We start from the raw sequence: 22,528 nt of genomic DNA on the forward strand, positions 1-22,528 counted from the left end.
ATATATATAAATAGTTTTTAATTTAATAATTAAGCATGTACTGAGGTAGAAAGAGAATGTTATGATAATCTTTTTACTTGTCTATATTAAATTTTATAGGAATAAAATAATTTGAAACAAGTTTAATAATCAATTCCACATAAAAAATAAAAAATAAAATAAAAAAAGACAATAAACTTTTTGATCAATTCAAGATTTGGTTGAATAAATAAATTTTCTTGTAGTGTCACTATCACCTTTTCCACATCATCACGTAGCATTGAAAAAGCCCCTCTATTTATTCAAATTTACCAAAATTAAGTTTCAGTTAGGAGTAAAATGGATAAAAAATATTTAAATTTGGTTGAATAAATAGATTTGTTTTTGTAGTGTCACTATCACTTTTTACACATCATCACTCTTTATAGTATTAAAAAGCCCATATAGTTATTCAAATTTACTAAAATAGGTGATAACTTTTAGGTAATTAAAGCTTCATTTGAGGGTAAAATGGACCAAACAAATCATGTGAGGACTACAAAAGATGAGGATTCTCCCTTATATATAGTAGTAATTAATCTGTCCTTTCCTTAAAAAAATATGTTAAGAAATGATATATATATTTTTATTTTTTTCGTAATTTAATTTATTTTTTAAAGAAATTTATATTGTAATTTCTTAGACGTGTATGTAATTACTTTTGTCAAATATTTTTAGCTATATATAAAATAATTTTTAATTTAATAATTAAGCATGTACTGAGGTAGAAAGAGAATGCCATGATAATTTTTTTACTTGTCTATAATTAATTTTATAGAAATAAAATAATTTGAAAAAAAAAGGGACAACAAAATTTTTGATTAATAATAAGCTTGGTTGAATAAATAGATTTTCTTATAGTGTCACTATCACATTTACTCCTTGTAGCATTAAAACAGCTCTTATAGTTATTCAAATTTACTAAAATTAAGCTTCAATTGGGGGTAAAATGGATCAAAAATATTTAAATTTGGTTGATAAATAGATTCTTTTGTAGTGTCACTATCACCTTTTACATATCATCACTCTTTGTAGTATTAAAAAGCTCATATAGTTATTAAAATTCACCAAAATAGGTGATAGCTTTTAAGGTAATTAAAGCTTTATTTGGGGGTAAAATGGACCCAAAAAAAATCATGTGAGGACTACAAAAGTTGAAGATTCTCCTTTATACAAGTGTCATTTGGCCTGTGCTAAGTCCGAGCCCAAATCGATGTTAAAATTAAATTTGCAAATAATTTTTTTAGAAAACGTTTGGAAAACGTTTGTCATTTGGAAAACGTTTGCTTGCAAGCACGTATAATAAAAAAATTATACAAGAAAATAAAAAAAAAAAAAGTACGTTTAATTGGACGAATAAAATTTAAAATATCATATGATAAATGGTAAATATCATCAATAAAAAAAAATATCTGAAGAACAATATTTTAATTCAATAATTAAGCCTATATAAGATATAAATGGATGATTTTTTTTTTAAGTGTCTATAATAAATTATTAAGAAAAATTATAATTTAAAACAAGCTTAATATAATATTTTCACATTAAAAAAAAAAGATCATAATATGTATGATTAGTGTGCTTCGTGGGGCCCATTATCACCTTTTTCATGAAATCTCACTTCTAATGGTAAGGAAAAGTCCTTAGAGTTCCTAAAATTTACCAAAATGTATGAAGACTCTATAAGTCATTAAAACTTTAATTAGCGGTAAAAAGAAACAAAAAAAAATTCATGTGAGGACTGCAAAAAATGGATATTCTCTCTTATCTATATATAATATATAAAGTTAGGTATAGACAAGGTAATGTAGCACCTCTCTATGACCTTCATTAACATTTGTCTTTTTTCTCAATTTTTTAGCTTTCTACCTCATTTTTCTTATTAAATTAAATATATTCATCATGGAAGAAAACCCAAACTAAATGCAAGCATAAAAAGATTACTTATTGCAATTACATGCTCAATGTTCATCTGTGAAAAAACGTTAAACATAATTTGATACAACTCACAAGCACAAAAGGACTATTTATTGCAGCTTTTATGCTCAATATTTACACATAACGTAAGAATTTTTTTTCTAATAATAATTTTTCAACCTTTCATATTCCTTATTTATGAAGGAAAAAGGAATCTACATGTCTAAATTAGCTGGGAAGGAGAAAAGCGAAGTCACACATCTCTTGGCCAGCTTTATTATTTATGTTTTTCCTCAGTTTTTTGCATTCATCTTTTATTGTTTGCTTAAAATTTTGCAGAAAATGAATAACCCTTTTTAATTCTCATGATTGCTATTCTATAATTATGGCTTCCGTTATTACGTGTCACTTCTTCTTCGTAACTTACCCTTAATTATCTCCTTATTTTACGTTTTGAATTTTCTTAAAAGATATAGTTACTATCCCATAAATGCTTGAAATTTTTTCTAGACTCATATAACCGCATACCTTCAAAACACAGAATTGTAGGATCCAAATCCTACTGCAGGAATTTATTCACTACAAAATCAAAGATTTTCACTTCCATCTATCAATTTACCAGAAGGTTTGAAGGTGTTAGACCTCAGAGTGATTAGTGCGCAGCAATTTATGCTCAACATATTCATGTGAATTTCTAAGGCTTTCGACTACGCCGACAAGGATCTAACAACAAAGAGGATCGCCGACAAGCATCTAACAACAACAAAGCTGGTTGTGGCGTCACTTCTATGTGTGGCTAATTATAAGGAAAATAAGGAAGTGGAAGAGGAAGAAGACTCTGAAGAAGAGTTTGCTTCAATATTTATAATTCATAATTCGATAAGGCAAAATGAATGATCATTATGATCATAAGGAGAAAATTCAGTGATTTATATGGTTGGATTGACATGAAAGACAGGAGAGAGTGAGAGAGACAATGTATTTGCAGAAAAAATAATACTTCTAACTCCTATATGAAACGAGTTGAAAAAAATTGGTTAATTTTTTCCGCTGTCATTGCGGGATATACCGAATCACTGTTTTGCCTTTTTATTTCTTTTCCTTTTTGATACGTCCAAATTACACCTGTAAAAATAGGAGTAAGCGGTTGTTGTCAAATATAGAACCCAACAAGGTTGGAATCGAATCCCACAGAGAATACAATGAAGAAATATACTTACTAAGTGTAATGCTCGACTATTAGTCTATATTTCTAGGGATGGGGGTATAATAATAATGTTTGGTTTTAATGTTTGTCACACTACTTGATAGAGAAAGATTATGCTTGGATTAACAATTATGTAAAAGCACTAAGGTTGCGGTCCCAAAGGAAAGTAATGCAAATGGGTATCAATCTAACTTCTTTATATGTCTAGATGTATTTAAATATGGGCTACGTAGATTTATCAAAAGTTTCTCGACCAAAACGATAAATATCATTACTAAGCTTTCTCAAGCCTTAGAATGTCGAAAATGTGAACACCCATTTTATTTCAAGTTAGCCTTCCTATCTCTAGCTCAAGCTATTAGATGGGGTTTAAAGTCCCAAATCCTTGCTATCTAATCTTTTCCTAACTTTTACTTTTTTTCTCAAGCAAAGGAAAAGTGACTAGACACAAATAATGTTATTCACTATTAAATGTCATTAAAGCTCGAAGAGTAAATAGAAAAACATCGTTAACATACAAATGGAGTTTGAATGCAAAAATCCAATCACATAACTAACACATTTGGTCAGACAACCTTAGCTAATGAGATATTCATAAAGCTTACAATGGTTTAATGTAGAAGATGACAAGAAGAGTGTAAGATTCTTCACTACCCAACAAGGTTTGCCTTTAATGCTAATGGGCAACGAAAAGTAAAAGTGCAGAATATTCAATAATGTTCCCAAAAAACTAGACACAAGTATTTATAGAGAGAAAACAAAAAGTACAAATTTCCCTAAATGACGACAACATGCGGCGCCACGTATGCGGTCGCATCAGGAGTGTGCGACCGCATCTGAAGTTTGCAGTGTCGCATGTACTCCGCATTTTAGTGCACTTCGCCTGATTCACTGGTTGCTCGGAGCTGGAGCATGCGACAGCATCTGGAGTTTGCGGTGCCGCATCTTGCCTCGCATCTTGCTACATGTTGGTAAACTCTCTGTTGATTTGTGCAAACACTTTGCGACCGCATTTCGGATATGCAGTGCCGCATCTTGGTCGCATTTTCATAATTTTTCTCTTTTTTCTGCCAATTTGTTCCCTTTATGCTCTCGAACTCTAAAACCTTAAAACACACAAAAACATAATAGAAATAGAGAAAAATACTTGAAATGACTCCTAAAAAGCATAAGTAGTGGATGTAGAAAGCCTGAAAATCCACGACTTATCAACACCCTCAACTTAACCTTTTGCTTAACCTTAAGCAAACAACACAAAACTTATGACTCAGACTAACAACATGGAATTCATATGACTATTGGTTGGTACCAATAATTAGGCTTCAAGCATGCGAATCTTTAATCGAATAACTCCCTCATTTCCAAATATGGTTTTAAGAACACAATAGAGTTTCAAAACAATCAAGCAACAACACTTAAGCCTCAATAAGTGACTCAAAACCACTAACTTACTAGATATGCTCACTGGACTAAACTTGGGATTCGTTTCAACATCACCAAACTATCGTAGTTCATATGCCCTCACAAGAAAAAAGTCCCCAAAATCACTATATTCACAACAATAACACACAAGACATAACACGAAATCACTCACACAAGGAAGAAATTCAAGTGCTAGCAAATATCATACCATATGCTTGCCCTTATTTTCATTCATCACTAACTCAAGAATGTTTGGTTGGAAATCACATAAGGACTTTTCAAGCTTGTAATGCAGGCTTAGGGATGGATAGGATAAGTATTTGGGATACAAGTGACTACCCCCTCCTTGAACACTACACACACTTTTCATTTAACTCTTTGTCTGCCTTCCTCTTCATTACAACACATTGCTCATTCCTTTGCATTCTAGTTTCCCCACAATTATTGCTAAAACCCTTTTTTTATTTTTTATTATTAGGTATTTATTTACGAAATCAAAACACAATTCTTCACCACTTCTTAAGCAATACTTGTTGACACCTAATTTTTTACCTTCCGTAATTTATTTTAATCAATCAGAGTCCTTGGGTAATAAATAAAATGAGTTGTGCACCCTGAAGAGTTTAAATGATTTTAAAATATTTTTTCAGATCAATGTTTTACTCCTTCAAATTGGTAAAAGGTTTTTTCATGACAACACAAATTATTTAGAAAATAATTGTACCTTTTATGACATTTATGAGATACTTGTTAGACTTAATCAAGAAGAAAAAAGGGTATTTTTGGTAATAATAATAATAATAATCATTTTAATTGTTTAAATTGTCAAAAATCAAAATTAGCAAATACTTTATTTAACCCATGATGTTTGAGTAATTTAAATAATTAATCATTTGACCCTTTAATCTTTAATTTTGCATAATTGTGTAAACTGCCAAAATTATGCATAATTGTCCATAAATGTTTTAATTAGGTTAATTAATCAATTAGGTGATCATTGCTGCAAATTGATATTTTAATTTTTTAATTGTTTAATTATTTTTGTTATGGCCACAATTAAATTAATCAATTCATGATTTAAAGAAATTAGGGTCATTTTTGCAAAATCAGCCTCTTAATCACTTTATTTGAAATAACCAGATTTCATTGGTTCAAATTTATTAAGGTCATTAATGCAATTTTAATTTCAAAATTTGCTAATTAGGCTAACTGTGGCCATAATTGAAATAATCAGTTGGATTAGAATTAATTAAGGCCATATTCACAATTTTAGGCCCATTTACACAATTGGCCATTTTTTAAAATACTTTAATAAAATAATCATGTCCTAATTTCGTCTATAATTAAAATATTGTTACTAATAATCGTCTTAATTGTCAAATTATTTATTTTCTCTATATATGCATATACTAGGTATACACATACATGCATATACTATGTATACACATACATGCATATACTAGGTATACACATATACGTATACAATAAAAGGGGCCATATCTTTTTATTTAAAAATCGGACCAAACCCAGTCCACTTGATGGACCAGACCAGGCCCAAATAAAGGCTTAATGAAGCGAGTAATACTCCCTCATTTCATTTTCCGTCAAACAAATGCGGCCTACCCCTCTATTTCCCTCCCTTTCCCCTTTTCCCTAAAACCCTAAAGGCGCTGCCCCCTTTGTTTCTCCCTCTATTTCCCTCCCTTTCTCCCTGCTCAGACTTTTGACTGTTTTTGTGTGATTAAAAGGGTGAAACTATTAATAACGCGATTTCATTCAAAATTCATTCCAAAGACGGTAATAGACCCCTCTTTTTGCTTATTTTTTCAGATTTCTAGTCAAACTTACAATTTTTTGTTTCTTTAAGGTTATATTGTGTTATTGTTTTCACGATTTCCTATTGGTCCTTAAATATTGGCTCAGATCGACCCAAGATTGGTCAGATCTGGCCATATACGTTGCCATGCCTTTGGATCTGGGTCGTTAATTCCATATGTTGAATGTTTGGTTCTGGAAATGAGGTTTGTACCACATCGGTGATGTTAGTCTTTGGATAAATTTTGGCCGAGAAAAAAAAAAGGAGAAAGGATCGAAAAAAAAGGGAGAAGAAAAGTTTGAAAGGTTCAAGAAGCTAAAAAATTCGATTTTTAAAAGCTTCTAAGTAAAATTTTAATACTTTGACTTAAAGAGTTGGAGTTTTTTCTCAGTTCTAAAGTTATTTTCTTGCTTATTCTCTATTTTGCATGGCTGAGTGTCGAGATTGGAAGCATAAGGCTCCAAAGTCCATTTTCCTTAGCTGCACATATAAAAGGTAACTCCTAATTCATCTTGTTTCCTTTACTTAGAATTTTGCCTAGTCTAAGGGTATTGTATTGTTTAAGCTGCTTCGTTTCTAATATTTGCCAAGGATGGTTCATATTGTTAAAAGCTGTCTCATTTTGTTGTGTGTTTAGTTTGTGGTTCATTTGAGAAAAAAGATGGTATAACCAGTTTGAATATCATGTTGAGAAAGAGAAAACTTGTTGTGCTTTGACCTAGATTGCCCAAAAACTGAGACACTACCTATCGGTGTTCACCACCCACCCTACCTGAATGGATCCACTGAGATAAATTTTCTGGCAATCGGTGCCCATAGGAAAATTGGCTAAATGGCAGATGCTACTGAGCGAATTCGACATCGTGTACGTAGCGCAAAAGGCAATCAAAAGAAGAGTCCTGGATGACCTGCTGGCAGAAAGTCCCGTCGATGACGAACTTGAAACATTGCGGACTTTTTTCCCAGACGAGGAAGTGATTGCTATGGAAGAAAAGGTGGTAGAACCATACTCGGGCTGGAGACTATTCTTCGATGGAGCAGTCAATTACAAAGGATCAGGCATCGGGCGATGTTAACATCAGTAACAGGAAAACACTATCCGATGGCCGCAAAGCTCAACTTTAGATGTACCAACAACATGATGGAATACGAAGCATGTATCCTCGGCCTCAGGACGGTGATGGACATGAACATACATGAGTTATTGGTAATCGGGGACTCCGATTTACTCATAAACCAAGTGAAAGGAAATTGGGCAACCAAAAATGATAAGATACTCCCATATGTGAACCTGGTACAAAGATTATGTGGGAGATTCAAGAGTATTGACTTCAAGCATACTTCAAGGGCTCAAAATGAGTTTGCAAACGTATTGGCTACGATAGCATCTATGATCCAACACCCTGAGAGTACTCACATTGATTTGTTAGAAATCACACTGCTAGAAGAACAGGCTCACTGTGCCCATGTTGAGGCCGAGCCAAATGGCCGACTATGGTATGCCGACATCAAGGCCTACCTGGAGAAAGAAGAGTCTCCCCTAGAGAGTTCAGCAAATCAAAAGAAGACCATTAGGAGGTTGGCTAATGAGCTCTTCTTGAACAAAGAAGTGTTGTACAAAAGGATCCCTAACCTTGGGTTGCTCAGGTATGTGGACGCCGAGGAGGCTACAAAACTGCTAAAAGAGGTGCACACAAGGGCATACAGACCCCGCATGAATGGATTCATCCTTGTTAAGAAAATCTTAAGGACAGGATACTACTGGATGACCATGGAGCACGACTCCTGTAAATTCGTACAAAATTGCCATCAGTGTCAGATACACGGGGATCTGATCAAAGATCCCCCCACAGAATTACATGCAATGAGCTCGCCCTGGCCTTTTGTGGCATGGGGAATGGATGTCATAGGACCCATCGAGCCTCCGGCCTCTAACAGACATCGCTTCATCTTAGTCACCATAGATTAGTTCACTAAATAGGTGGAGGCAACTTCCCACAAATCAGTGACCAAGAAAGTTGTGGCCGACTTCGTCAAAAACAATCTAATATGTCATTTTAGTGTGCCGGAATCCATCATCACAGACAATGGTGCCAATCTAAACAGCCACTTAATGAAGGACATCTGTGAATAATTCAAGGTCACCCACATAAACTCTACTGCCTACCGGCCACAAATGAATGGAGCCGTAGAGGCTTCCGAAAAGAACATCAAAAGAATCCTGAGAAAAATGGTCGACAACTACAAGAATTGGCATGAGCAGTTGCCTTATGCTCTGTTGGAGGTATAGAACGACAAGTCAAACTTCCATTAGAGAAACCCCATACCTTCTTGTCTACGGTACAGAAGCGGTCATACCCGCAGAAGTGGAAATCCCTTCACTCAGGATCATCTAAGAAGCAGAGTTAAAAGATGCAGAATGGGTTAGAAATCGTTATGAACAACTGACCATGATAGAGGAAAAGAGGATGGTGGCAGTCTGCCACGGATAGCTGTACAAGCAAAGTGTCACGACCCGACTAGGGGCCATGACGGGTACCCGGGGCTAACCAACGAGCACCACTCATTCTATTACTCATCATACTCAAATCCTAAGAAAAATCATTTTGCATTTGAGAACATAAATACTTTATATATATTAGCCTTTCGGCCATCAAAATGAATATATATATATATATATATATATATATATATATATATATATATATATATACAGTAGTAATATCGTGAGGCCATATAACCCACACTTGCGTATCTACGAGCCTCTACTAGAGTGCTAGACATAGGGACGGGACAGGACCCCGTCGTGCCCAAAATACATATACATATATATACACAAAATAATAAACCAAATAGCACCTCCGGAATAATTGAGTGCTCCTGTAAATCTGCCGGTGGCTTCTATGGGTCTACACCGTCTCCCTGTCTACATGTGGACATGAACACAACATCCAAAGAAAACGGACATCAGTACGAACATTGTACTGAGTATGAGAGGCATAAGTGATAATAATACGTCAATGAGATAAAGGAAGCATCAAGTAAGGAGCAACTGTATCTGACTGTCACTTATAAAAGAAATAATGCATGCTGGCTTACTTCATAATCATCATCATATCATGTAAGCATAAATATATAAGCTACCCATCCATATAGGTACGATGTGATAATCATTAGCCTGCGTCTAGGCCTCCCGCGTCCGCGGTACCATCTCATGCCGCCTACTAGTGCTGTCTGCCCATGCCATCTAGACATGGTGTATACGCTGCTCGCCTTAGCAGTGTCTGTCCGGCCATATAGACGCGGTGTAATATCATCAACATGTACTCATCATAATGCATGCGTAGAAACTCAAGATAGATATACTTTATCGAGGTGATATAAGGTCGTGAACCCCCGATTCCATTATGGAACATTTATAAGCATCCTGCCTCACCTTGAAGGAAATAGTATATAAGGTGAGTGTATACAATGAACAACGTCATTAACTTGTAGGAACATCATATCATGAACTCTAGAACCTTTATACTCAAACTCATCATCATCATTATTGGGCTCATTATATATCTCTCATCTCATATGGCTATTCATGACCATAGACTCTTAATTTTCCGAAATGTATGAGATTCATGGAGAGGAAGGAAAAATAATGTCATAGGATTCATGCCATAGAAAGAAAGGAATATCCTCACATACCTTTTCCGTTTAACTAATCTATCGCGTGCTTGTTCTCCTTCATTGCCCACGTTTTTTACCTTCAAGAGAATTCACATTAACATTAGCTAATCGATTACTTAAATGTGCTTACTATTTCAAGGGAAAATTGGGCAGAATTTCCTTTATTTATACGACTTTCCCCATTTTCCATATCAACTCCCAAACATCGATAACAACATTCATAATATCACAAGCAACAATCATCATTCATCTACATTACCCACATTTCGTAGTTTCACTCAAATTTCTCCATAATCATGGTCATAGTTCATTATTGCATTTTCTCATATATAATACTTATGCCATGTTATAAATGTCATTTATAGCGTACTTATTATCACAACATGTCAATATTCATAACTCACCCCAAACTACTACTCAATAATGACACTATTCACACATTCATGACCCATGTCATATATTCTTCTACAATCCAAGTGTTTCAACTTTCCAATACCTCAAATAACATAGAAATACCATAAAACTTACCTTAGATGGTGTGGGATTGAACTTTAGGTGGAAATACTTCACTTGAGCAAAACCCTAGTTCCACTTCCCATGAAATTTCTTGCCTTAGGTGAACCCTAGTGAGTTTCTTGCACTTGTTTCCCTTGATTTGATGAAGTTGATCATTAATTTCACTTGGATTCTTGTATATGAGGAGTTTGGAAAGTTCTAGAGAGCTATTGAGTCGTGGAGAGATAAAATAAAATGAATTAAATGAACTTGGGATATTCTTTTATAAATGAAAAAGCTGTCCCGACATCATTATATGGACACTTATACGGTCCATATAAATTTATACGGTCCGTATAAGTGACCGTGAAACTGCCCCAGTAACCATCCCATTTTGTGTCAATTTGATGGTACATTATACGGTCCGTATAAATTTACACGGCCCGTATAAGTGACCGTGAAATCACCCCCTCAACAACTTCATTCTGTGACCATTATATGACAGGTTATACGAACCGTATAATCGGTCGTATAATTTACCTCTTCTCTGATTTTGGTTCTCGTCACTTCGTTTGACCTCAATTCCTTATGAATCCTTCTTGATACTTGTTTAACACCTCGTTAACAATCTAAAGGATATTATACTCTTCTCAACATTACTAAGCCATCATTAATTCGATATTCATAAATTCTGTCCGGTACGCAACATATATCTTGCTTTCCTTAACAACTTTCATCTACTATCTCAAATGTCTCTGAAATCTTATTTAAAATCATCAAATGGTATTTCTTACTTATCCAAAACATCGTATACATCGTGCTCTTTGCTAGCCTATTCACTGTACGTTAACGGGGAATTTTCCAAGGTGTAACATTCTTCCCCCCTTTTGGAACTTCGCCAGAGTTTCCCCTGTAATATGGCACTACCATCCTGTCACAACAACCCATAATAATATTGTCTCACAGGGCCACAACACAATAGCACTATAAATTGGCCACACACGACCAAAAGCATAAAAAGAAAGCATACATACCTCATAATCTTAGTGTTTCATCTTGAATCTCTCCTAGGGGTTGGAATAAGTGCGGATATGTGGATTTCATTTTCTCTTCCGCCTCCCAAGTCATTTCTTCTTGGTTGTTATTTCGCCACAGGACTTTGACTGAAGCTACTTCCTTATTTTGAAGTCTTCGTACTTGCCTGTTTAATATGGCAATGGGCACTTCTTCGTATGCTAGCTTTTCTGTCACTTGAACATCATCTATTGGAACAATCCTCGTAGGATCTCTAACACACTTGTGGAGCATTGAGACATGGAAGACTGGATGGACTGATTCAAGCTCTGAAGGCAAGTCCAATTCGTAGGCTACATGACCTACCTTGCGTATAATTTTATAGGGTTCAATGTATTGAGGACTTAATTTCCCTTTCTTGCCAAATCTCATCACCCCTTTCATTGGTGACACCTTCAAAAATACCCAGTCATCAACATGAAATTCCAAGTCTCGCCGGCGGTTGTCCGCATACGATTTTTGGCGACTTTGGGCTGTCAACAATCGATCTCGGATCACCTTGACTTTTTCTATCGCTTGCTGAATCAATTCAGGGCTTATCAGCTGTACTTCTCCTATTTCAAACCATCAAATTGGGGATCTGCACTTCCTTCCATATAAAGCTTCATACGGAGCCATTTGGATACTGGAATGGTAGCTATTGTTGTATGCAAACTCAATAAGGGGTAGGTGATCATCCCAACTACCACTGAAATCTAACACATATGCTTGTAGCATATCTTCCAAGGTCTGAATAGTACGCTCGACTTGTCCACCGGTCTGTGGATGAAATTTCGTGCTAAGCTTCACTTGGGTACCTAGATCTTCTTGAAAGGATTTCCAGAACTTGGCTGTAATGAACTACGCAATGACCGGACTTCCCACAGTAGGATACGCAGGCAGTTCATATTGGACCCGATCGCATTATTAGTAAAACCAAAACTCAATTAATTTATTCCAAACTACGTTCGACCTGAATTCCTCATGCGATAGGATACTAGGCGCTCTCGAGCTCGGTCTTCATAAAATAAAAACCAAGAAAAACCTTAGGAAACCACAGAGATATTAAGGCGGAAAAATTCAATAAGATCAAGCTTGTAAGGGTCAGCACAAGAATCAGACAGCATCAACCCTACACTGGGGCATAATTTTTAAGGAAACCTAAAATATTCCTATCAGAAATAGTCAATAGGGAAAGAGAAAAAGTAAAGAAATACACTGGGTCCTACATAGCAAGACAAAACAAGGGTCACTCAGAGCAAATCCTGAAACTAGGGCAGAACTTTTGAGAAAGATCTCAAACATTCTATCGGCACAAAAGTCAGCAATCATACCTCTAGAAAGAATCGGAATACCTCGTTCGAGGAAAGCACATGTCATGACACATAAAAAACGAAACAAACATTTACTTCAAGGAAAAAATGACATGCATTTTATAAAGTTTTACTCTGAATTTTAAAAAATAGCATAATTACATCCCCAGAAACATCTGTCGAAACTCCAAGCCCAAGAGGGTTCGAAGGAGCATCAAGAGGAGACACCGGACGGGAAGACAATGACGCTAATCGACTTCTTAGGAAACTCACAATTTTTCTGTGGATGCAGGTTTTTCTTTTTACAGGGCAGCAAGCATGCCGCTAACCATTTTACTCATAACAAAAGTGAAAAGCAAAGCTCAACCCAGCAGGGAAGGACCAAAAGGTCACGACAAAAATAGGTAATAAAGACACATCTGGCCGCAAAGGTCACAGAGCAAATAAGCGTAAAGACGAATCCGACCGAGAGGGTCACACAAAGACTGAACAATAAATATATATTAGACCAAAAGGGTCACGATTGATGAGCACAGAGATATATACGACCAAAAGGGTCAAGACAAGTACAAAAGGGCACATCCGGCCACAAGGGTCAATAACCAATACAACGGACGACAGAAAGACTATCTAGCCACAAGGGCCATATTTGTCATCTGCATGCCAAGAGGGCCATTCATTTATTTTTTGCCAAGAGGGCCATCCATACAAACAGCCAAGAGGGCCATTCATACAAACTGCCAAGAGGGCCATTGTAACACCCCAATTTTTTTAAAACTAACTCTTGAATTTTTGATTGACCATATCTTGCTAGTAAGGGTATATTTTACTTCGCACTTCCTGAACATGAACTTGACAATATTTGGAACTTGTTTGAAGTGTTATGGTATAGTTATGTAAGATACTCCTATTATTATATTAGTAAATTACTAAATAGATTAGCTATTTATGTATTTAGGGCAGCCCCTTTTTGTAGTTATCCAAACAAAAAAAAGATTGTAGTTATCCAAAAGTAACAAATATACCTTGTTGGCTAATATCCTCTCCACCTCCTCTTCATATTTCGTTTCCTCCACCAAAATAAAACCCCAAACCTTCTCTCCTCTCATAATATTCATCCTCTAAACCAATCATCAAGACTTGTTTTGGTTGAGCCACAAACAACTCTACACAATTAAGGTAAGTTCAGAACCCGTTTTTGAACTGGACAACTGTTAGTTTTTTCAGCATAATTCCTTGTATAAAATTTAGTTTTAAGTGATACAAGATGTTCTAGAAAGCTATTTCATAGCCCTAAAACTTTCGTTTAGTCTCGAAAACCCAATTTTTCTTTTATTTACTGGAAAAGGGGTGATGAAGTATAGGTCAGGTGCTGCCCAGATTTCTGTTTTGTAAATCCTACATGCACTACTGTTAGTATTTTGAGCATATCTTTTAGTAAAAAAATTGCTATATGAGTTATTTAAATTTCCTTGAAACCCCAAGACATATATCTACAACTTTTATTTAGGCCAGAAAGTCTAGTTTTGTCGTTTACCCCTTTGAAACTGAGCCACAATACAAGACAGTAGTACTGTCCAGAATTCCTGTTTTGATAGTTTAGGGTGATTTTCATTGATTTCATATTTAGTTTCGACGTGCTAAAACCATTGAACTTAAATAGATATTTGATTGTGTATTTAAGATATATACTCTTGTACAAGCTAAGAAGAATTGTTTGACGAAGTGGACTTTAGTTGGTCTATAGCGTAGACGATTTGAACTCCTCGAGTTGTGGTAGAACTTGTTGTGTGGTAAAACGCCAAGGTTTGGGTATAAAATTAAACTTGGAATATCTTTATTTTCTAGAATTTTTGAATTATCTTGATGTGTGGTTTCCTTCCTCTTCCTCTTATATCATTGTATGGTTATTATCTCAAGTATTGTAAAATATTCGCTAATCGCCCACTTGTACGAATTGCTTGATCATGTTTCATTCTTGTTGGGACTTTGTCCTTCTTGTTGCAGTGACTTTGTCACTGATATCGGCATGCCTCTTGATTCGGATCTTGCCCATCTTGACTTTGGATTTACATTTCGTCTTGATGATGGATTTTTGTCCATTTTCGAGTATGGGTGGAAGCCACTTGCAACATGGCTCTTCATTCTCTTGATTATTGGGTGACGACCCTTCTTGATTTGGGGCTTCGATCCATCTTGATATTGATTGTGCTTGGTGTGATGGCATGACGTACATATTGGGCGAAATTAGTTATTTGACAAACTCTCTTGAATCAAATTATAGGCTTTCTTGACACTTGAGCCTTTGAGTATTGAGATCGATATTTTGAAACTCTTCAAGGTTTGATGTTTGATACTTTTGATATACGCCCAAGTCTATACGCCACTAAGCTTTATGCTTAGTGATAGTTGTTTTCTATCGTAGATAATGTACGGAAAGAGATTTGAAGATGGCCATTTGGGGTAGACTTTTTGGGAGCTTTAGTGAAGATCACATTTGCATATGCATCTAGGTTTTGTAAAATTTTGGGGATTTGTACATGATCCATATGTCACACTTATGTATGCAATTTTGGAGGCTTGTTGGACACAAGACCATATGCTTGTAACTTGAACTTGGTAACTTGTTTTGCTATTGTAGGGTGTGCTTTCAACCCAAGTCATGGCATGTACTGGGTTTACATTTTGCCTTTTAATTATGTACAAAGGAAGATACTAGTTTTCTGTGATAATCGCAAGTTTGAGTTTCGTGTATATTATGAACCTGCAGTGGTGTTGATTGGAAAATATAATTTCAAAACGAAGTTTCTTAAATGTGTTGACTTCGTTTTGAAATGTGTTGACTATTTGAGGCGGGCGTTACCATTTTAAATTGATACTCTGATATTGTATTTCATCTATGAAATTTTTTCGGAGTGTATGATGGGAAAAAAAATGTCGCACTTTCAACCCTTTTTCGTATGGGCCTATTCGGCTATTAAATTTTTTGTGAATATATTTTGGCATAAATTTCTTCTAAACGTTGTAAGTGTGATATTAGCTTTCGTTTCGTAAGTGGTATCCTCCCAATGGGGATGCTACAAGTTTTGGTATCAGAGCCTAGGTTTGTGATTCTAAGACTTTTATTGTGACTTGTTGGTATGCTTGTTTATTTTTAACATGCTTTGGTTGCGTGTATTGTGCATATGCATCATGTACATGTCCCTAATGCAATGTGATCTTCCCTTATGTAGGAATTAAGTCATGGCCTCTTCTTCCTCTAATAGACCTATGAAAGTCTCTCGTGAGGGTTTAAATAACTCTAATGCCCAACCTCGCTTACAAGAAAGGGTTGGAGAACATTTTTCTTATTCTAATCTTCCTCATACTAGTGAATCTGAAGTGGGAAATAATCAGGGTGCTAGAGTTGGTCACATTCTCATAGGAGTCATAGTACTCCTGATGTTGATCCTGCTTTTCAACAAATGGCTGATCTCTTTCGTCACATGGCTAGAAGAATGCCCGACCCTAATGAAATGAACTCTGAGAAAATGAGAAAAATGGGTGGAGTTAAGTTTGAAGGCACTGTTGATCCTACGGATGTCGAGCAGTGGTTGGAGCGCATGGAAAGAGTATTTGAGCAATTAGAGTGTTCAAACGCTGCCAAATTTAAGTATGTTGTCTCACTATTACAAAAAAGATGCTTATGACTGGTTGGTAAGTGTACCGAATGCCAAGGAAAAACCTCCTATTCTAACTTGGAATGACTTTGTGAAAGAATTTCATATGAAGTATGTCCCACTTGCTTATCATGATGCAAAGAAAATGAAGTTTCTGAATTTAGAACAAGGGGGTATGTCTATTGCTGAATATCAACAGATGTTTCTCAAGCTTTCTCGTTATGCTGGTGGTATTATTAATAACGAAAAAGATAAGTGCAGGGTGATTCGAAGACGGTTTGAATAATTCCATCAGAAAATCTGTGGCGGTCCTACGACATGAGAACTTTTGTAAATTAGTTTCAGCTGCTCTTACTTGGGAAAGGAACGACAAGGAACAAGCTAGTAGAAATGAAAACCATTTTAGAAAAGTTGATGCAGATTTAGGAGGTCCATCTAAAAGGGGAAGGTTTGACAATTCCAAAGCTGGTAGTGTTCACAAGTCTGCCCGGCATAAGCAAAATAGATCAAATTTCTCTACTGCTAGCACTCCAAGCTATGGCCAAGGCAAGACTCGTATACCCACTTGTGCATAATGTGGAAAGAATCACTCTGGTACTTGTAGGAGAGCTTCTGGTGCTTGTTTTAATTGTGGGAGCTTAGATCATAAAGTGAAGGATTGTCCTAATCCTAACCCTACTTCTTCTCCGCATACGGAAGGCTCAGTTCAGAAACCTATTACCACTCCTTCTCAAGGGAATAGAGGTGCAAGATCTAGAAACACACAAGCAACAAGTGCAGGTGGAGCCAATCGAGCTAGTGGGCCAAGAGCTACATCACGAGCTTATGCTATGAGATAGAGGGATGAACAAGATGGGGCGGATATGGTTGTTGGTAAATTTCACTTATTTGGCTTATGTATTGTTACATTATTTGATCCTGGTTCTACACATTCCTATGTTTGCTCATCATTGGTTTTTCCTAAAAATGTGAAATCTGTGAGACTTGATTGTGGTGCGCTTGTCCACAGTCCTTTGGGTCAACAGGTTATTTGTAATCAAATCTATCGAGGTTGTCCCTTGGTGATTCAAAATCTAGTCTTCCCTGCTGATTTGATTGAAATGCCTTTCCAAGACTATGATGTCATCGTCGGTATGGATTGGCTTCATAGATACCATGTAGTAGTGGATTGTAGGTCAAAGCGTGTGGCCTTTAGAGCTCCTTCATTTTCACACATCATTGTTCAAGGTGAAAGATCATTGACATCTAATATTATCTCCGCGGTTGTGACAAGAAGGATGGTTAGTCAGGGTTGTGAAGCATATCTTGCTCATATATTTCATACACACCTGGAAAGTCCAAGCCTTAAGGATATACCGATTGTATGTGAATTTCCTGATGTTTTCCTTGAAAATCTTCCTGGATTGCCCCCAGAAAGGGAAGTTGAATTTCCTATAGAGGTTATTCTTGGTACTACTCCTATTTCTATAACTCCTTACCGAATGGCTCTAGCAGAATTGTGGGAGAGAAAAATTCAATTGCAAGAACTTCTTGAGAAAGGTTTTATTCGCCCAAGTGTTTCTCCTTGGGGAGCTCCTGTTTTATTTGTGAAAAAGAAATATGTCACTCTTAGGCTTTGTATGGATTACCGGCAATTGAACAAGGTAACAATTAAGAATAGATACCTACTGCCTAGGACTGATGATTTATTTGACCAGCTAAAGGGTGCTAGGTTGTTCTCAAAAATTGACTTGAGGTCTGGGTATTACCAATTGCGGATAAGTGAACAAGATGTCCCTAAAACTACCTTTAGGACTCGATATGGTCATTATGAATTTTTGGTGATGCCATTCGGGTTGACGAATGCTCCTGCGACATTCATGGATCTGATGAATCGCGTGTTCAAGCCTTATCTTCACCAATTTGTGGTGGTCTTTATAGATGATATTTTAATCTATTCCAAGAATAGTGAAGATCATGAAAAGCATCTCCGGATTGTTTTACAAATTTTGGAAGAGAAAAAGCTTTATGCTAAGCCTTCCAAATGTGAATTTTGGCTTAGTGAAGTGGTTTTTCTGGGACTTATTGTGTCAGCTGAAGGTGTGAAGGTGGATCCTGGTAAGATTCAAGCTATTGTTGAAGGGAAACCGCCTAAAAGTCCAACTGAAGTAAGAAGTTTCTTGGGCTTAGCGGGATACTATAGAAGGTTTGTCAAAGGCTTCTCTATTATAGCCTCTCCTTTGAATAAACTATTGAGGAAGGATGTCAAGTTCGTATGGGATGACAAATGCCAAGAGAGCTTTGAAAAGCTCAAATCCTTATTGACATAAGCTCTTATACTTACTCTACCAACTGAAGGGAAAGAGTATGTGATATATAGTGATGCTTCTCATCATTGTTTGGGTTGTGTCCTGATGCAAGAAGGGAAAGTGGTTACGTATTCCTCTCAAAAATTGAAACCACATGAGTTGAATTATCCTACTCATGACCTTGAGCTTGCTGCCATAGTGTTTGGTTTGAAAATTTAGAGGCATTACTTTTATAGAGAAAAGTGTCACAAATTTACTGATCATAAGAGTTTGAAGTACTTGGCTACTCAGAAAGAGTTGAATTTGAGACAACGTAGATGGCTTGAACTCATTAAAGATTATGACTGCATGATTGATTATCATCCGGGTAAAGCCAATGTGGTGACATATGCTCTAAGTCGCAAAGCCTTTGCTAGTTTATCTCTAAGCCCTTTACCTTTGTTTCTTGAATTAAGGGCCATGAATGCTTGTCTTACATTAAATCTGATGGCTCTATTGTTGCTAGTTTGCAAGTCAAGCTAGTTCTACTTGAGAAGGTGAGAGAAGCACATAAGTTAGATGAGAAGCTTGTGAAACTAATCAAAGAAGTTCAAACTGGAGGAAAGCTTGATTTTAAATTAAGTGAGGATGGTGTTCTATTTTATCGAAATAGGTTATGTGTTCCTAAAGATGACAACTTGAGGAAAGAAATTTTGAATGAAGCACATACTTCACCACATGCAGTGCATCCTGGAGGTACTAAAATGTACCAAATCATCAAAGAACACTACTGGTGGAATTGTATGAAGAAGGACATTACGGAATTTATTTCTAAATGCTTAGTTTGTCAACAAATAAAGGTCGAGCATCAAGTCCCAACTGGTTTGTTACAACCCTTATCGACACCTGAGTGGAAATGGGAAATAATAACTATGGACTTTGTTTCTGGGCTTCCATGCACTCAAAGAAATCATGATGCAATTTGGGTTATAGTTGATAGGCTAACCAAGAGTGCTCATTTCTTGGCCATCATAGTAGACTACCCACCTGAACGAATAGCAGAATTGTACGTTAATAATATTGTGAGGCTGCACGAAGTTCCTGTTTCCATTGTATTTGACCGAGACCCGAGATTTACATCCAGATTCTAGACTAGCTTGCAAGAAGCTTTGGGCACTAGGTTGAACTTTAGTAGTTCTTTCCATCCTCAGATAGACGGCCAATCCGAGAGGGTAATTAAAATCTTGGAAGATATGCTTCGAGCTTGCATTATGGAATTTGAAGGTAGTTGGGACAGACACCTAGCCTTGATAGAATTCGCTTACAATGATAGCTACCAATCAAGTATTGGCATGCCTCCCTATGAAGCAATATATGGGATAAAGTGTAGAACACCTCTTTGTTGGAGTGAAGTTGGTGAAAGAAAATTGGTTAGTCCTGAGATTGTGCAACAAACTGATGATAAGGTAAAAATCATCAAGGATCGTCTAAAAATTGTCTCGGATAAACAAAAGTCTTATGCTAGTCTTAAGAGGCGTGAAATTGAACATCAAGTGGGAGATAAGGTATTTTTAAAGGTTTCTCCATAGAAGAAGGTTATGAGATTTGGCCAAAAAGGAAAACTTAGTCCTCGATTTATTGGACCATATGAAGTACTTGAGAGAGTTGGTCCAGTTGCATATATACTAGCTCTTCCATCGGAGTTAGATAAGATCCACAATGTCTTCCATGTTTCTATGCTTAGAAGATATCGCTCAGATCCATCTTATATTCTTCCTGTTGAATCCATTGAGGTCAATCCTGACATGACATATGAAGAGGAACCTATTCGAATCCTAGCACGTGAGATAAAAGAGCTTAGAAACAAGAAAATTCCATTAGTAAAAGTCCTTTGGAGGTATCATTCTGGCAAAAAAGCTACCTAGGAGCGAGAGGAGGATATCCGAATTCAATATCCACATTTGTTTTGAGGCTAGTATAAGGTAAATTTCGGGATGAAATTTCTTAAGGGGGGGAGAGTTGTAACACCCCGAATTTTTTAAAACTAATACTTGAATTTTCGATTGACCATATCTTGATAGTAGGGGTGTATTTTACTTCGCACTTCCTGAACATGAACTTGACGATATTTGGAACTTGTTTGAAGTGTTATGGTGTAGTTATGTAAGATACTCCTATTATTATCTTAGTAAATTATTAAATGGATTAGATCTTTATGTATTTAGGGAAGCCCCTTTTTGTAGTTATCCAAACAAAAACAAAAAAGTTCGTAGTTATCCAACAGTAACATATATACCTTGTTGGCTAATATCCTCTCCACCTCCTCTTCATATTTCGTTTCCTCCACCAAAAAAAACCCCTAAAGCTTCTCTCCTCTTATAATATTCATCCTCTAAATCAATAATAAAGACTTGTTTTGGTTGAGCCACAAATAACTCCACACGATTAAGGTAAGTTTAGAACCCGTTTTTGAACTGGACAGCTGTTAGAGTTTTCAGCATAATTCCTTGTATAAAATTTAGTTTTAAGTGATACAAGTTGTTCTAGAAAGCTATTTCATAGCCCTAGAACTTTGTTTAGGCTCCAAAATCCAGTTTTGCTTTTATTTACTGAAAAAAGGGCGATGAAGTACAGGGCAGGTGCTGCCTAGATTTCTATTTTGTAAACCCTACATGCACTACTATTAGTATTTTGAGCATATATTTTTTCACAAAATTTCTATAGGAGTGATTTAAATTTCTTTGAAACTCCAAGACGTATATCTACAACTTTCATTTAGGCCACAAAGTCTATTTTTGTCGTTTACCACTTTGAAACTGAGCCACAATACAAGACAGTAGTACTGTCCGGAATTCCTATTTTGATATTTTAGGGTGATTTTTACTGATTTCATGTTTAGTTTCGACATGCTGAAACCATTGAACTTAAATATATATTTGATTGTGTATTTAAGGTATATATAGTCTTGTACAAGCTAAGAGGAATTGTTTGACGAAGTGGACTTTAGTTGGTCTATGGCGTAGACGATTTGAACTCCTCGAGTTGTGGTAGAACTTGTTGTGCGGTAAAACGCCAAGGTTTGTTTACAAACTTGAACTTGGAATATCTTTGCTCTCTGGAATTTTTAAAGTATCTTGATGTGTGGTTTCCTTCCTCTTCATCTTATATCATTGCATGGCTATTATCTCAAGTATTGCAAAATATTCGCTAAATCTCCCACTTGTATGAATTGTTTGATCATGTTGCATTCTTGTTGGGACTTTGTCCTTCTTGTTACGGTGACTTTGTCACCGATATCAGCATGCCTCTTAATTCGTATCTTTTCCATCTTGACTTTGGATTTACATTTCGTCTTGATGATGGATTTTTGTCCATTTTCGAGTATGAGTAGGAAGCCACTTTCAACATGGCTCTTCATTCTCTTGATTATTGGGTGACGACCCTTCTTGATTTGGGGCTTCGGTCCATCTTGATATTGATTGTGCTTGGTGTGATGGCATGACGTACATATTGGGAGAAATTAGTTATTTGACAAACTCTCTTGAATCAAATTATAGGCTTTCTTGACACATGAGCCTTTGAGTATTGAGATCGATATTTTGAAACCCTTAAAGGTTTGATGTTTGATACTTTTGATATACTTGTTTACTTGATTTATTTTTATCTCATTGAGCTCCTATGAT

The 22,528-nt window shown here is 36.0% G+C and overlaps 1 protein-coding gene across 1 annotated transcript; it reads left to right on the top strand.

Moving 5' to 3' along the window:
- The first annotated feature begins 20,443 nt into the window (after nucleotides 1-20,443).
- LOC132637769 (uncharacterized) lies at nucleotides 20,444-20,770 on the top strand. The gene has a single exon (XM_060354807.1). It carries the CDS (start codon nucleotides 20,444-20,446, stop codon nucleotides 20,768-20,770), a length of 327 nt encoding a protein of 108 aa, XP_060210790.1.
- Nucleotides 20,771-22,528: the final 1,758 nt, after the last annotated feature.

This window comes from Lycium barbarum, chromosome 4 (genome assembly GCF_019175385.1).
Source record: "Lycium barbarum isolate Lr01 chromosome 4, ASM1917538v2, whole genome shotgun sequence".
NCBI classification, from domain to species: domain Eukaryota; kingdom Viridiplantae; phylum Streptophyta; class Magnoliopsida; order Solanales; family Solanaceae; genus Lycium; species Lycium barbarum.